At 41.3% G+C, this 15,933-nt stretch overlaps 1 protein-coding gene across 2 annotated transcripts in view; it reads right to left on the bottom strand.

Annotated features, from left to right (window-relative positions):
* The window catches only part of STAM2 (signal transducing adaptor molecule 2), a 48,644-nt gene extending 46,491 nt beyond the window's left edge, over positions 1 to 2,153 (bottom strand). The window contains exon 1 of one of the 2 annotated variants that reach the window (XM_067741967.1): positions 1,647 to 2,153. In XM_067741967.1, the coding sequence (XP_067598068.1) occupies positions 1,647 to 1,920 (274 nt within the window). In that variant the 5' untranslated portion in view covers positions 1,921 to 2,153. The remainder of the gene's footprint in view (positions 1 to 1,646) is intronic. The other variant, XM_067741966.1, reaches the window with a different exon arrangement.
* Between the last annotated feature and the right edge of the window lie 13,780 nt (positions 2,154 to 15,933).

Here is a 15,933-nt window from a genome sequence, read left to right as displayed (position 1 = left end):
CAATTTGAAATCCTTAGTATTTCATGCCACTTTTTCTATTAATTCCAACCACTTGCCTAAAAGAGGTTACAATCAAACTTTCTATTTTATCTTAAACTGCCTTTTGGAAACTGACTTCAGTCAGTCATACTTGAGTTAACAAGTAAGTACTTGAAGTTTTGGCTGATGGCACTGCCCATGAAATCATCTATACACAGTATTTTTTTTTTTTTTTTTGTCTGAACAGCAGTGCTTCTTTTACTACAGTGGAACTAAACTGTGATCCACTAAACCATGTAGGAACCTCAGGAGACACTGAGGGGGAGGTTTAGAAAAGCAACTTGGCTTACTTTCACCAGAGAAGTTGTCAATCAGAAAACAATGGGCTGCCAGGAAAGATCTCCCTTGAAGAGTTCCACAGTTGTTAAGTTTGAAAATCATTTGTCTTATTCTATTTTGCCTTTTTTTTCCACTATGACAAAATGAAAGTCTTCACAACAATAAAAAGTGAAGGTCTCACTGCAGCAAAGGAAGACATCATTAGGTGTTCCAAAAGCAGACGCTGTGAACCTCAACATTATGCTTCCTAGATTTATAGCAGTCGGCAATGTTAAACTACCAAGAAAAAAGTTGAATGAAATTATGGAAATACATATTTGAAGACTATCTAAGGATCAAAATCTATAGTTTTTTAGCTCTCTGCGAAAGGAAGGTACTTATACATCATATTTGACTTCTGAACACATTTTTGGAATCACATAATATACCAAAATAGGGCACTTTCTAGACTTTCCCCATAATTAGAAAATTGTAACTATGAAACAGGTGCAATATTCTGTATAACTGGCAATTTGCAGCCATGTGTTTTTTTCATTCCACTAAATCCTAAAACTCTACCTAGAATTAACTACTGCTACAAAAATATTTATTTTAGCCAGCTTGGTTTACTGTTTTTCTAAAGCCACAAGTTAAGAGTTCTCATGCCCAATCCATCTTTTTCTCACTCCATAGTCACTGACGACCCCCGAAGAAGTAAAACAGGTGTTCTGGACTGTTTTGAAATCCTGGGGTTTTCCTTTCCATACCCTAAGGCAGAACACCTTATAGCACTTGCACTATCCATGGATAGTGTAACACTTCCAACTATCATAAATAAATCCTGAAGCCGTGCGATCAAGGGTTGGACGCATCTATATATAAGCGAGATAAAATAGGTTCTTCTTATTGAACCGGGGCAAGTTGAAGTCTCTAAGTGCTGAGCTGCCCTAGACAACAGGGTCTGCTGCACCACTTTTAACCGCGGGGCGGGGGAGTGGGGAGGGGGGGACACAAGACTCAACCAGTTCTAGAGGGAGCTGGAAGTTCTGTGTCATCAACTCCGCAACTGCTCAATTAGTCCGGTCTCCAGAGAACCCCAGGCTCCTCCCTATTCCTGTGCCTGGCGAGGGGAACGGTCCTCTTTCGGGGTCCCCAACCTCAGGTGGGCTGGGGACACTCCCCTGGCAGCTAGGGACGCGCCGAGGTTGCCCCCAGAAAAATCCCGGCTGCCAGGCAGCGGCGACGCCGCACCCTCCTCCCCCTTTGCTAGGCTTTCCAGTCCCCGGAGTCGCCACCGCCCACTTTCTAGCACAACAAACAACGGCTTGGGGCCCCGGCCCAGCACTTACCCACATCTTGCTCGAAGTGGTTGGCGGTAAACAGAGGCATCTCGCCGGCGCCCGAGCCCAAGTTGCTGCGGTCAGGCGGAGGCTCTGCAGCTGCTCCGGCCTGGGGTACCCACGGCCCCGGCTTCCTAGACGGCTCGGCTCCAGTCGCGTCCGGCACTTCCGCCACCGCATCTGCCCCACTCCTGCCTGACGGACCAGCTCTAGGTCCGCGTTCCGCCCTTGCGCTCCGCCCCGACCTCTCCTCCCGGTATGAGGTCCCACCAGCTGCGGGCATCTTCTCAGCGGCCCTGTAGCCGCCGCCCTCCGGGAGGAGGCGGCAGCCCTGATCCGAAGCCCCCGTAGGGGTCAGGCGGCCGCCGAGGCCACCTTTCCATCGCTAGGACCCCGGCAAGCCATGGAGGGGGGACCTTCAGGGCCGGAAGTTGTCGAGCCTATAACTTGGCGACGCCAGAGGACCGGGAGTTGCAATGCCGGCGGCAGTTCTGCAGGGGGCGAGGTGTTCTGGGATTCCCTGCGTAGGGCTGCTGGTTCCGACGGCCAAGTTCTCTCCAGTTTAGTTCCTTCCTAAAATATGGGCTAGTCCCACGCGGCTGAGGGCCCGCGGCTACGTTCGCGTCACAGTCCCGTTGCCCTGGAAACGGATGGAGCCTCACTGGTTTCGAGAGTCGGCGAAGGGTTTGGCTCCGCTCCTGGCGGTTCTGGGGTTACACTCTCCTCGGCGCCTAAACCCCGCCAGAATAACCACCGTGGAAATCGGGACTCCTCACTTTTCGCTTTCCATCGCGCTCTTACACTGAAAACACTGCTCGACTCTGGGAATCCAGAGACGAATGAGGCACCGTCCCTGCCTTCAAGTTGCTGACAGTTTTATGGGGACAGTGTATAGCATATACGTGACAATACATGACGGTTCTGATATGCAATCGCGGTCACAAACTCAAATTCCCATCGGAGACAGCCAGGTATTTAAATGAGTGTGTAAGTGCAAGCACCCTTCCCACCCACACGCTCCCAAACCCTCTTAACCCTGTTTTATTTTTCTATAGCATTTATCACTTCCTAATATAGAATTATGTTTTCTGTCTCTCCTCTTTAGACTATAAACTCCATGATTATTTTTGTTCACTGCTGTACCCCCAGCATCTAAAACAGTGTCCAGCAAGTAATAGGTGCTCAGTAAATACTTTTCAAATCCAACCAAACAGTGCATGGCAGCTACCAGTAAACTTAAGCTATTTGTTTAAGTGTGGGCTCTACTAGAGCTTCCAGTTTTTCAATGATTTTTTTTTTTTTTTGCGGTACGCGGGCCTCTCACCGCTGTGGCCTCTCCCGTCGCGGAGCACAGGCTCCGGACGCGCAGGCCCAGCGGCCGTGGTTCACGGGCCCAGGCGCTCCACGGCATGTGGGATCTTCCCGGACCGGGGCACGAACCTGTGTCCCCTGCATCGGCAGGCGGACTCTCAACCACTGCGCCACCAGGGAATCCCTCAATGATTTTTTTTAATGTTAAGAATTACTTCAACATTTTTAATAATGGGCTAAACAAGACCATTTTACAACCTCTGTGTAAAGACTTGATACAAAAGAGAGAACCATTATACATGGAATAGTTCAGAAAGGTTGTTGCATTTTATATCATAAAGATAGGTTCACAAATAAGGAGGAAACATCAGCAGGTGAAAGGAGCTGATTTTCAAAAACCATTGAACCTAGGATGTTCAAGATATGTTTGGAGACTTTCTAGGTGAATTTGTCTAGGATTAAGGCTTAGTGTTGGAATGGAAAACAAGGGTAGATAGAGATAGGAGGAAACAGATTGGGAAGAGCCTTAAGGAGCAAGCTAAGAATTTTTAATTTTATCACATAAGGCACTAGATAATCATTTAAAGATTTTGAGCAGCAGAGGAGTACACAAAAAAGAGTTTCCAGATAGTAATCTGACAGCAGTGTGCATGACATATATTAAGAAGCAGACCAGGCAGTGGAACAGTTTAGGAGTTACGTAGTATTTGAAGAAGAGATATTGTAGAGGAGATTGTACTGAGATAAGAACAAAGGTCTGAGGATTTGTCTTTGGAAACTATTCACATTTTAAAGAGATTCCTTTAGCTCCTCCACATCTTTAATAGCAAGCATGTTCAAGAATCTATGGGTTGGGCTTCCCTGGTGGCGCACTGGTTGAGAGTCCGCCTGCCGATGTAGGGGACCCGGGTTCGTGCCCTGGTCCGGGAGGATTCCACATGCCGCGGAGCAGCTGGGCCCATGAGCCATGGCCGCCGGGCCTGCACGTCCGGAGCCTGTGCTCCACAGCGGGAGAGGCCACAGCAGTGAGAGGCCCGCGTACTGCAAAAAAAAAGAATCTATGGGTATTTACTCATCTGTGCATATACTCAGTCTCTTGGTGAATCCAGTTAACAAAATTTTTAATAGTCACTAAGAGCCAGGCCCTGTGTTAGAAACAAGAAGATACAAAGATTGTTCATTGTTACTTCACCTAATGAAGTTATTGAAGAAGTAAAAGATATGTCAATGGCAGCCCACAAGTTCTGGTGTGCAAAATTTCTGTTGTACAACCTCTTTTGAGCCCCAGTCTCCCTGATAACAAAATAATCTCATCAATTTCAGTTAAATTCTGTCTCTTTAGGGGCTTTTGTTGTTGTTATTATTATTTTGGGTTTACACTCAACAAATCTACATCCTTACCTCACACCACTTTCTCTGAACATACACCAAGATCCATCCTCAGGTATGTTCTTCCAACTCTGCCAGTCCGTATTTGGTGAATAACCCTTTTTATTCCAAAACAGGGACAGTGCTTCCCCAGTCAAGACATGATGAAACTTGACTCTAGTTATTGGTCTAGAAAAACTGAAGGGGGTTGTGGGAAATCTTTTTTTCTTTTTCTCCCTCGCAAAAGATTAATGAACATGACCTCCTCCCAATACTTCAGTGAATAAGGATTGAGGTCAGCAGGGAAAGCAGTGGTTTGGTTCTTTCTGGATCAAAAGGGAAATCTTGAAAGGGAAAGTAGCATTTTGGAAGGCATCTTCCTCAGATGAGGCTTCTCCATGGTCTTCGGGCAAAGGGAGGTCACTATCCTCTAGCAGGGGCAAGCACACCACTTCTGTCAGTCCAGAGGACTGAGGTGAATCTATCAGCTCAAAGTTCTCAAGAGTATCCACCCAGATATCCCCATCATCCTAGGTCTCAGAGTCTCATTCTTTCCCCTGCAGAGTCCTGACTTTACATTATGCTATGGGTTATGAATTCAACCTTCTTTTAAATTCTGCTACTTTCACAATCAGGTCCTGAGTCTGATTTTTTTTTTTTTAATTGTAATCCGTCCCTCTGGCCCCCCCTCTGGCCATAGCAAATAAAGCTAGCTAGCTTTCTCTCTCTCTTTCTCTCTCTCCTTCTCTCATTTTTCTCTTTGTATTTCAGTTTGGATAATTTCTCTATGTGTCTTTAGGATGAGTGGTATGTTATTTTTCATTAATTTCCAAAGCATTCAGTTTGAGTGTTTTTTAAATAAACTTTTTATTTTGGAATAATTTTAGAGTTACAAGGAAGTTACAAAGATAGTATAGAGAGGTCTCATTTACCCCTCAGCCCTTTTTCCCACTGTTAACATCTTACGTTTCCATGGTATATTTGTCAAAACTAAGAAACTAACATTAGTTCATTGCTATTAACTAAACCACAGATTTATTTGGATTTTACCAATGTTTACATTAATGGCCTCCTTTTTTTTTTCCAGGATCCAATCCAGGTGTGCCAGGTGTCCCCAAGGTCATCCCCAGTTTCAATGATTCATTGGGACTCATAGGACTCAGCATATAGTCATCCTCATGACTATACTTTATTACAACTAAAGGATACAAAACAAAATCAGCAAAGGGAAAAGGCACATAGGGTAAAGTCTGGAGGTGCGAGCTTCTAAGAGTTCTCTCTCAAGGAAGGCACACAGGACATGCTTAAATCCTCCAACAATGAGTCGTACAACAATGTCATCTACCAGGTAAGCTCATTGCAAATTCAATGCCCAGGGTTTTTACCGGGGTCTAGTCACACAGGCACCCTCTACCTAACATGCACCCATGTTTCCAGACTCTCAGAAGGAAAGCAGGTGGTCAGCATAAACCACATTGTTTGTACAGTTTAGACACCATGAGCCATTCTTATCAGGGAAATTGTGGGAACTCTCCCAAAATCTAAATTCCCAGATGCCAGTCAAGGGCCAACTTTGCAAGCAGGACTTTCCTTTTTTTTTTAATTTATTTTTTATTGAAGTATAGTTGAATTACAATGTCATGTTAATTACTGCTATACAGCAAAGTGACTCAGTTATACATATATACATTCTTTTTCATATTCTTTTCCACTATGGTTTATCACATGATATTGAATATAGTTCCCTGTGCTATACAGTAGGACCTAGCTGTTTATTCATTCTATATATACCAGTTTGCATCTGCTAATCCCAAAGTCCCAATCCAACCCTCTCCCACCGCCCCCCCACATGGCAACCACCAGTCTATTCTCTATGTCCCTGATTCTGTTTCTGTTTCATTGATAGGTTCATTTGTGTTGTATTTTAGATTCCACATGTAAGTGATATCATATGGTATTTGTCTTTCTCTTTCTGACTTACTTCACTTAGCATGATCATTTCTGATTGCTTTTTTAAATTTAACTATAATTGATTTACAATACTGTGTTAGTTTCAGGTGTACAGCTTCAGGTTCTTTTCCATTATAGATTATGACAAGATATTGAATATGGCTACCTGTGCTATACAGTAAATCCTTGTTGATTTACTTTATATATAGTGGTGTGGCAAGCAGGCCTTTCTAAGGATAGTGGTCTCAGGCCTGCTATGTTAACCCTTTTCTGCATACCAGAGTATCACAATTCATTTGGTTGTCATGTCTCCCTAGTCTCCTCTGGTTTGTGACAGTTTCTCAGTCTTTCCTTGTTTTTCATGACCTTTACAGTCTTGAGGAGTGCTGACCAGATATGCTGTAGATTGTCTCTGAATCTAAGTTTGTCTGATGTCTTTCTCATGATTAGATGGGTGTTGTAGGATTTTGGAAAGTATTTCACAGAGGTAGAGTGTCCTTATCACATTATTGTAAGGAGTACATGATATCTGGTGATGGTAACTTTTAGCACTTAGTAAATGTAGCATTTGCCAAGTTCCTCCACTTAAAAGTTAATATTTTTCCCTTTCCCTACTCTGTTCTTAGGAAGCAGGTCACTGAGTCTAGCCCACCCTCAAGGGGAAGGAAGGGCATTAAGCTTTACCTTCTGTAGAGGGGAATATCTAAGTATATTATTGGAATTTTTCTATAAGGAAAATTTGTCTCTTTTATCCTATTTACCCATTTATTAAATTGTTTATAGCAGTATGAACTCATGTATATTTATCTTATACTTTGAGTTGTAACCCAATAATACTTTTTTTTTTTCTTTTTTTTTTTTGCTCTTTTCTTGTTTGCGTTTGCTCAAAGTGTTCCATCTTTGGTCACTGGGAGTTCTTTCAGTTGACTTCTATGTCCCTTTGATGTGTTACTATTTTTTTTTAGCATTTCTTTACTTTCCTGGTACTATAAGATGCTCTAGGCTCATCTTGTGTATTCTCTGCTGCATTCTTAGAATCAACCGTTTCTCGAAGGCAACCTGGTTCTGACGTTCTCTTTAAAGGCTGCCATAGAAGATTCCTAGACTTCATGATGCCTTAAGTAGAGGGCTGGCTAACCTGAGCTTGTTATTTCCTTCCTGAAGCACATTAACAGTAATTAACAACAGCCATCCAATTCCACAGTTTTTATAACTGTCTTCACCTCTCTCAAATGCTAGAGCTATTATAGAAGCCAGTGCATGCCCTTCTACCTGTACCCAACTCCAATTTACCATGATCTTAGTAATTGTGATGCTACGGAAGTAGTTCTTAACATTTGGCATCAGAACCACCTGGAGGACTTGCTAAAAACACAGATTGCTGGACCCCACTGCAGAGTTTCTGATTTAGTAAATCTTGTGTGGAGCACAACCTAAACCCTACCCAGGTAAACATAAAACTTCACACAAAAGGCCTATTCTCCTCAGTTCCTTTTACCCAGTATATCATGTCTGGCTTTTAACCAAAACTCACAAAGCATACTAAAAGACAAAAACCAAAACAAAACAGTTTGCAGAGCAAGCATCAGAACTAGATTCAGACATGGCAGGGATGTTAGACATTTCTTCAACCTGGCTTAATTTCTGCCAGGTTGGTTAGGCTCTGGTGAAACCCTAGTTAGTTAGGCTCTGGTAAAACCCTAGTTTAGGTTAGAATCTAGGGTTTTACCAGATTCTAAAATAATAATTTCTCTTGAGGTCAGGCCTCCTTAAAAAGAATAGAATGCTCTGGGCTTATTTCAGAATGGCTACTTTCCTCCTCCCCCTGCCAGAAGCACAAGGGGATTTTCTCTGATCTTCCTTGTGGGAACTTGATAGGGCTCCTAGAGGTAAAACTTACAATAATGGGGGGGCCTCCCTGTTACTGGGTCCTCATGAAGTGTTTAACTCTCAGACTTATCCACAGTGAGCCTCCAGCAGTTCATCAATCACAGTTCAGGTTTCCCTACCCCAGTACTTGTTCCAGCAGAGGCTTCTGCTGCCTGTCTGTCTCTCCAACTTTGGGGGCAGCAGTTTGCCCTGTGACCTCAGATCTCTGAGGGAGCTAAAAAGAGTTGTTGATTTTCAGGTCAGCTTTTTTTTCTTATTGTGTGGACCAGAGTGACAACTCCTAAGCTTCTTGGATTCTAGACCAGAAACCAGAAGTTGGCTCTCTTTTTCTCTCTTTTCTATCATAGGCATTACAGTGTTTTGGACCTACATACTAGAAACCTTAGAATAAGCTCTAACTCTGCTTCTATTTTTCCAGTTTTTAAAAACCTAATTGTTTCACTTCTGTCTTTAAACTTTCTTTTTGCTGTCCACCCACCCCCTCCCTTTGGCATCACCTCTATTGTATCCCACGCTCTCTTTTCCTCCACGCCTTCCAATTCTTCCCTTTGAGAAAGGGCACCCAATAGAAGGGGCTGGGATCTACTTCATGCTCTGTTAACTGAGTCATGAACCCATAAGGCTACGTCTCTCCCAGAGAGGGAGCCTTTTTCTTTTAAAGACATCATATGGGCTAGCCTATCCCTGCCCACAAAACAACTTAATTATCCTGAAACACCACCTTTATGGTTTTGTTCCCTCAAGAACCTACTGGATTTGCCTGCCACAGAAAGTTCAATCTGGGCTGTCACTGTCTGTGGTAAATAACTCATTTTTCCCTACCCAATAACCTTATTTTCCATGGCTTAAAGCATCAGTTTTTGAAGTCAGGTGAATTTTCACAGCCTTGCCACTGACTATGTGACTTTGGGAAAATACTTAAGTTCTAGGAATCTCAGTTTTCTTATTTATAAGTATAACTTCATAAGTTTGCTATGAAGATTCAATGGGATCATGAGAGCTTTTCATATAGTATGTGCTCGGTAGCATTTACAAAAGGAAGTTTTGCAATGATAGATGTGTTTTCTATTTGCACTGTTCAATTTAGTAGCCACTAGGCATCTGTGGCTATTGCTCACTTGAAATGTGTCTGAATTTTAAATTTTATTTCATTTAATTAATTTAAACTTAAATAGCCACACATAGCTTAGTGGCTAGCATTTAAGACGGAGCTAGCACTAGTAAACATTGTGAAAATCAGGTGAAGGAAATAGAAGTGTCTTTTGTCTGTATTACTTGTATCTCATGATACTTCCCTTTCTAGAAATGCGTGCTTTCTTCATTCACCTATCTTCATCTTTTACCTCTTTTCATTTTTCACATCTGTAAATTTAAGACCCAATTCAACACCCATCTTCTCAAGAAGCATTCCTCAGTTGGTCACAATTCACGTCTTTCACTTCTCTGAAACTTTTGTTGAACAGATGGTCAACACTGCACTAGTTAGCACTTAATATTCTTCTGACCTATCTTGTGCAATAGTTGTAACTCCCCAAGAGCATAATATAAGGATCTGTGTGGTTTTTGATTCTGTGCCCCTCCAAGGCAAATAGCCCATTACTTAAAATATGTAAACACTGCATTATGGACTGAATGTTTGTGTCTCCCCCAAATTCATATGTTGAAATCTAGTCACCAATGTGATGATATTTTGAAGTGGGACCACTGGCAGGTAATTAAGTCATGAGAGTGTGGCCCTCACTAATGAGATTAGTACGCTTATAAGAAGAGGCCAGAGAGTCTAGCACACTCTCTTTCTGCCATGTGAATGTACAATAAGTCAGCAGTCTGCAACCCAGAAGAAGATCCTCCCCAGAACCTGACCATGCTGGCACCCAGATCTCAGACTTCCACCCTCCTGAACTGTGAGAAATAAGTTTCTGTTGTTTATAAGCTACCCACTCTCTGATACTTTGTTTTAGCAGCATGAACTAAGACACACTGAGTAACCCTGTTTGATTTATTACTTGTCCTTTACCTCTCTGATTCATTCTTCTCACCTTCCAATTCCCACTACCAATTTGGCTGAAAGAAGTGCCCAAATATCCAATAAAATACTTACTTATCTTTTTCTATTCTACCTTTGTGTTACTTTATTCTCCCCACTCCTGCAAAATGAATAAAAGCATATTTTCAGGTACGTTACATTTTTCCCATTTAATTTAGTTAAACATTGGGTGCCTACTATTTACAAAATATTAGTGGTAGGGGCAAGAATTGATGATGGAGACTTCCCTGATGGCACAGTGGTTAAGAATCTGCCTGCTGGGGCTTCCTTGGTGGTGCAGTGGTTAAGAACCCACCTGCTTGGGCTTCCCTGGTGGCGCAGTGGTTGAGAGTCCACCTGCCGATGCAGGGGACACGGGTTGATGCACCGGTCCAGGAAGATCCCACATGCCGCGGAGTGGCTGGGCCCGTGAGCCATGGCCGCTGAGCCTGCGCGTCTGGAGCCTGTGCTCTGCAACGGGAAAGGCCACAACAATGAGAGGCCCGCATACGGCAAAGAAAAAAGAGTCTGCCTGCCAATGCAGGGGTCACGAGTTCGAGCCCTGGTCCAGGAAGATCCCACGTGCTGCGGAGCAACTAAGCCCATGCGCCACAACTACTGAGCCTGCGCTCTAAAGCCCGCAAAGCCACCGCACCGAGAAGCCCGCGCACCACAACAAAGAGTAGCCCCCGCTGCCACACCTAACAGCAACAAAGCCTGCATGCAGCAACAAAGACCCAACGCAGCCAAAAATAAATTAAATTAAAAAAAAAATGACACGGGTTCGACCCTGGTCCAAGAAGATCCCACATGCCATGGAGCAACTAAGCCCATGCACCACTACGAAGCCTGCGCTCTAGAGCCCATGAGCCACAACTTCTGAAGCCCACATGCCTACAGCCTGTGCTCTGCAACAAGAGAAGCCACCACAATGAGAAGCCCGTGCACAGCAAGAAAGATCCAATGCAGCCAAAAAAACAAACAAACAAATAAATTTTTTAAAAAAAGAGTTGATGATGGGGGCATGAAAATGATATAACTGCTCTCGAATGAGTTATATTTAGAAGAGGAGAGTGATTTATGAAAATGATTGATTAATGGAAGAGAATACACAGGAAAAAGGGAATTACCAACTGTTGGTGGAATATAGACCAATGGTATTTTGGTATGTAGCTATTTAAAATATTTTAGTTGCCTAGTTGAGGGTAGTTAGCCTAACAAATTTTGGTGTCTGGGATGCTTCCGATTGTAATTAAGAAATTTTATCTTGAACTAAACTCTCACAAATTGGATAGGTTGAATCCTTAGCAAAATAAAGAGAAACTATGTATGGACAGTATAGAAAAAAATCATTTTGAAAATCAGCTTATGAAAAAGATAACATGGTCTACTATACTGTATATAAATAAATAAATAAACATAAAAAAATTTAAAAAATAAAAATTTGTCACTAGAAAAATATGTATTAAGCTTAAAAAAAGAAAAAGATAACCTGGAAAAGTAAGGGATAAACAAATGATAATAACATTAAAAATCATGTTAAAAGGGTTGGAGAAGAAAAACAGAGGTACAAATTCAGGAAATTCTGTGTGTGCACATGTGTGTATGTTTTTTTAAGAAAAATACTAAGGTTTATCTTAAAAGCCCATGGCAAACATTTAGAGAAGAGCTAACACCTATCCTTCTCAAACTCTTCCAAAATATAGCAGAGGGAGAAACACTCCCAAACTCATTCTATGAGGCCACCATCAACCTGATACCAAAACCAGATAAAGATGACACAAAAAAGGAAAACTACAGGCCAATATCACTGATGAACATAGATGCAAAAATCCTCAACAAAATACTAGCAGACAGAATCCAGCAGCACATTAAAAGGATCATACACCATGATCAAGTGGGGTTTATCCCAGGAATGCAAGGATTCAATATATGCAAATCAATCAATGTGATACACCATATTAACAAATTGAAGAAGAAAAACCATATGATCATCTCAATAGATACAGAAAAAGCTTTTGACAAAATTCAACACTCATTTATATTAAAAACTCTCCAGAAAGTAGGCACAGAGGGAACATACCTCAACATAATAAAGGCCATATATGACAAATCCACAGCCAACATCTTTCTCAATGGTCAACAACTGAAAACATTTCCACTAAGGTCAGGAAGAAGACAAGGTTGCCTACTCTCACCACTATTGTTCAACATAGTTTTGGAAGCTTTAGCCAGAGCAATCAGAGAAGAAAAAGAAGTAAAAGGAATCCAAATCGGAAAAGAAGTAAAACTGTCACTGTTTGCAGATGACATGATACTATACATAGAGAACCCTAAAGATGCTACCAGAAAACTACTAGAGCTAATCAATGAATTTGGTACAGTAGCAGGATGCAAAATTAATGCACAGAAATCTCTTGCATTCCTATACACTAATGATGAAAAATCTGAAAGGGAAAATAAGGAAACACTCCCATTTACCATTGCAACAAAAAGAATAAAATACCTAGGAATAAATCTACCAAAGGAGACAAAAGACCTGTATGCAGAAAACTATAAAACACTAATGAAAGAAATTAAAGATGATACAAACAGATGGAGAGATATACCATGTTCTTGGATTGGAAGAATCAACACTGTGAAAATGACTATACTACCCAAAGCAATCTACAGATTCAGTGCAATCCCTATCAAACTACCAATGGCATTTTTCACAGAGCTAGAACAAAAAAATTCACAATTTGTATGGAAACACAAAAGACCCCGAATAGCCAAAGCAATCTTGAGAAAGAAAAATGGAGCTGGAGGAATCAGGCTCCCTGACTTCAGACTATACTACAAAGCTACAGTAATCAAGACAGTATGGTACTGGCACAAAAACAAATATAGATCAATGGAACAGGATAGCAAGCCCAGAGACAAACTCACGCACATATGGTCATCTTATCTCTGATAAAGGAGGCAAGAATATACAATGGAGAAAAGACAGCCTCTTCAATAAGTGGTGCTGGGAAAACTGGACAGCTACATGTAAAAGAATGAAATTAGAATACTCCCTAACACCATACACAAAAATAAACTCAAAATGGATTAAAGACCTAAATGTAAGGCCAGACACTTTAAAACTCTTAGAGGAAAACATAGGCAGAACACTCTGTGACATAAATCACAGCAAGATCCTTTTTGACCCACCTCCTAGAGAAATGGAAATAAAAACAAAAATAAACAAATGGGACCTAATGAAACTTCAAAGGTTTTGCACAGCAAAGGAAACCATAAGCAAGATGAAAAGACAACCCTCAGAATGGGAGAAAATATTTGCAAACGAAGCAAGTGACAAAGGATTAATCTCCAAAATATACAAGCAGCTCATGCAGCTCAATATCAAAAGAACAAAAAACCGAATCCAAAAATAGGCACTAAACCTAAATAGACATTTCTCCAAAGAAGATAAACAGGTTGCCAACAAACACATGAAAGGATGCCCAACATCACTAATCATTAGAGAAATGTAAATCAAAACTACAATGACGGGATTTCCCTGGTGGCGCAGTGGATAAAACTGCGCTCCCAATGCAGGGGGCCCAGGTTCCATCCCTGGTCAGGGAACTAAATCCCACATGCATGCCACAACTAAGAGTTTCCATGCCACAACTAAGGAGCCCTGGAGCCATAACTTAAGGAGCCCTGGAGCTGCAACTAAGACCTGGCTCAACCAAATAAATTAAATAAATAAATATTAAAAAAAAAAAAAAACTGCAATGAGGTATCACCTCACACCAGTCAGAATGGCCATCATCAAAAAATCTACAAACAGTAAATGCTGGAGAGGGTGTGGAGAAAAGGGAACCCTCTTGCACTGTTGATGGGAATGTAAATTGATACAGCCACTATGGAGAACAGTATGGAGGTTCCTTAAAAAACTAAAAATAGAACTACCATATGACCCAGCAATCCCACTACTGGGCATATACCCTGAGAAAACCATAATTCAAAACGAGTCATGTACCACAATGTTCATTGCAGCACTATTTACAATAGCCAGGACATGGAAGCAACCTAAGTGTCCATCAACAGATGAATGGATAAAGAAGATGTGGCACATGTATACAATGGAATATTACTCAGCCATAAAAAGAAACGAAATTGAGTCATTTGTAGTGAGGTGGATGGACCTAGAGTCCGTCATACAGAATGAAATCAAAAAGAGAAAAAATAGTACTGTATGCTAACACATATATATGGAATCTTAAAAAAAAAAAAAAGGTTCTGAGGAACCTAGGGGCAGGACAGGAATAAAGACGCAGATGTAGAGAATGGACTTGAGGACACGGAGAGGGAGAAGGGTAAGTTGGGACGAAGTGAGAGAGTGACATTGACATATATACACTACCAAATGTAAAATAGATAGCTAGTGGGAAGCAACTGCATAGCACAGGGAGATCAGCTCAGTGCTTTGTGACCACCTAGTGGGGTGGGATAGGGAGGGTGGGAGGGAGATGCAACAGGGAGGGGATATATGTATACGTATAGTTGATTCACTCTGTTATACAGCAGAAACTAACACAACAATGTAAAGCAATTATACTCCAATAATGATGTTAAAAAATAAGTAAATAAAATTTAAAAGCAAAAAAAAAAAAGGCCCATGGCCATAAAGGCCTAGCTCACAGGACTCTCAGCAGGATTGGTTGATTCTATTCAGTAATATTGTTTATTGAAAATACAGTTGAAGAGTGGTATAATGTAATTACACCAAAAATTAGCTTTTTACTTCATAACTAACTTACAACTGGAGAATTATTTATTTCTCCTTTTATCATCTTTATTACCATGCCCTGCACAGTAGGTGGCGGCATTGTTTAACTTCCTATCAACAGAATGGCCATAACTACAAAATACAGAAGCAAATATTGAAACAAATTGCAGGAACCCAATTTGGCCAATTTAAAACATTGCCCTTTCTATCTACCTTAAAAAGTTATATGCCGCCTGCCGATGCAGGGGACATGGGTTCGTACCCCGGTCCAGGAAGATCCCACGTGCCGCGGAGCGGCTGGGCCCGTGAGCCATGGCCGCTGAGCCTGCGCGTCCGGAGCCTGTGCTCCGCAACGGGAAAGGCCACAACAGTGAGAGGCTCGCGTAACGCAAAAAAAAAAAAAACAACAACAAAACAAATTATATGAATAATACCTCATTATAGTATACCAAATTTGTATATTTCCTACATTGAGTTTAATAAAAAGTATTTGCTGATAAATTCATTTTGCCAATGAATGTCAATAAACCAGGATGTGCTGTTTTAAATATCAATATTTACTTATTCTTCATCACGAGACTGTAACAAATTAATTCCTTTTTAGTTTTAATGTAAAGATAGTATTTATTTTGTACTTAATTTCATTTGTGCTAGTCATTCAGCAATGTTTATTATGCCTACAATGACCAGCACTCCATGAAGCTCTGCAGAGGTAGTCAGAAGAGCAGTTATCTGGGTTGGGCACTAAAGACAGGTAAAATCTCAACGTGCATTTGAGGTTTAAAACGTCACTTTCAGGCAATATACAGCCATAATTTATGCATGCTATGGAGTAGTTGGGTTTTTTTTTAAATTTTTATTGGAGTATAATTGATTTACAAGGTTGTGTTAGTTTCAGGTGTACAGCAAAGTGAATCAGTTATACATATACATGTATCCACTCTTTTTTTAAAAAGATTCTTTTCCCATATAAGCCATTTACAGAGTATTGA

The sequence above is a fragment of the Pseudorca crassidens genome, chromosome 6 (assembly GCF_039906515.1).
Source record: "Pseudorca crassidens isolate mPseCra1 chromosome 6, mPseCra1.hap1, whole genome shotgun sequence".
Lineage (NCBI taxonomy): Eukaryota > Metazoa > Chordata > Mammalia > Artiodactyla > Delphinidae > Pseudorca > Pseudorca crassidens.
The sequence above is the reverse complement of the archived record's forward strand: the minus strand, read 5'-3'. Positions and strand labels throughout refer to the sequence as shown.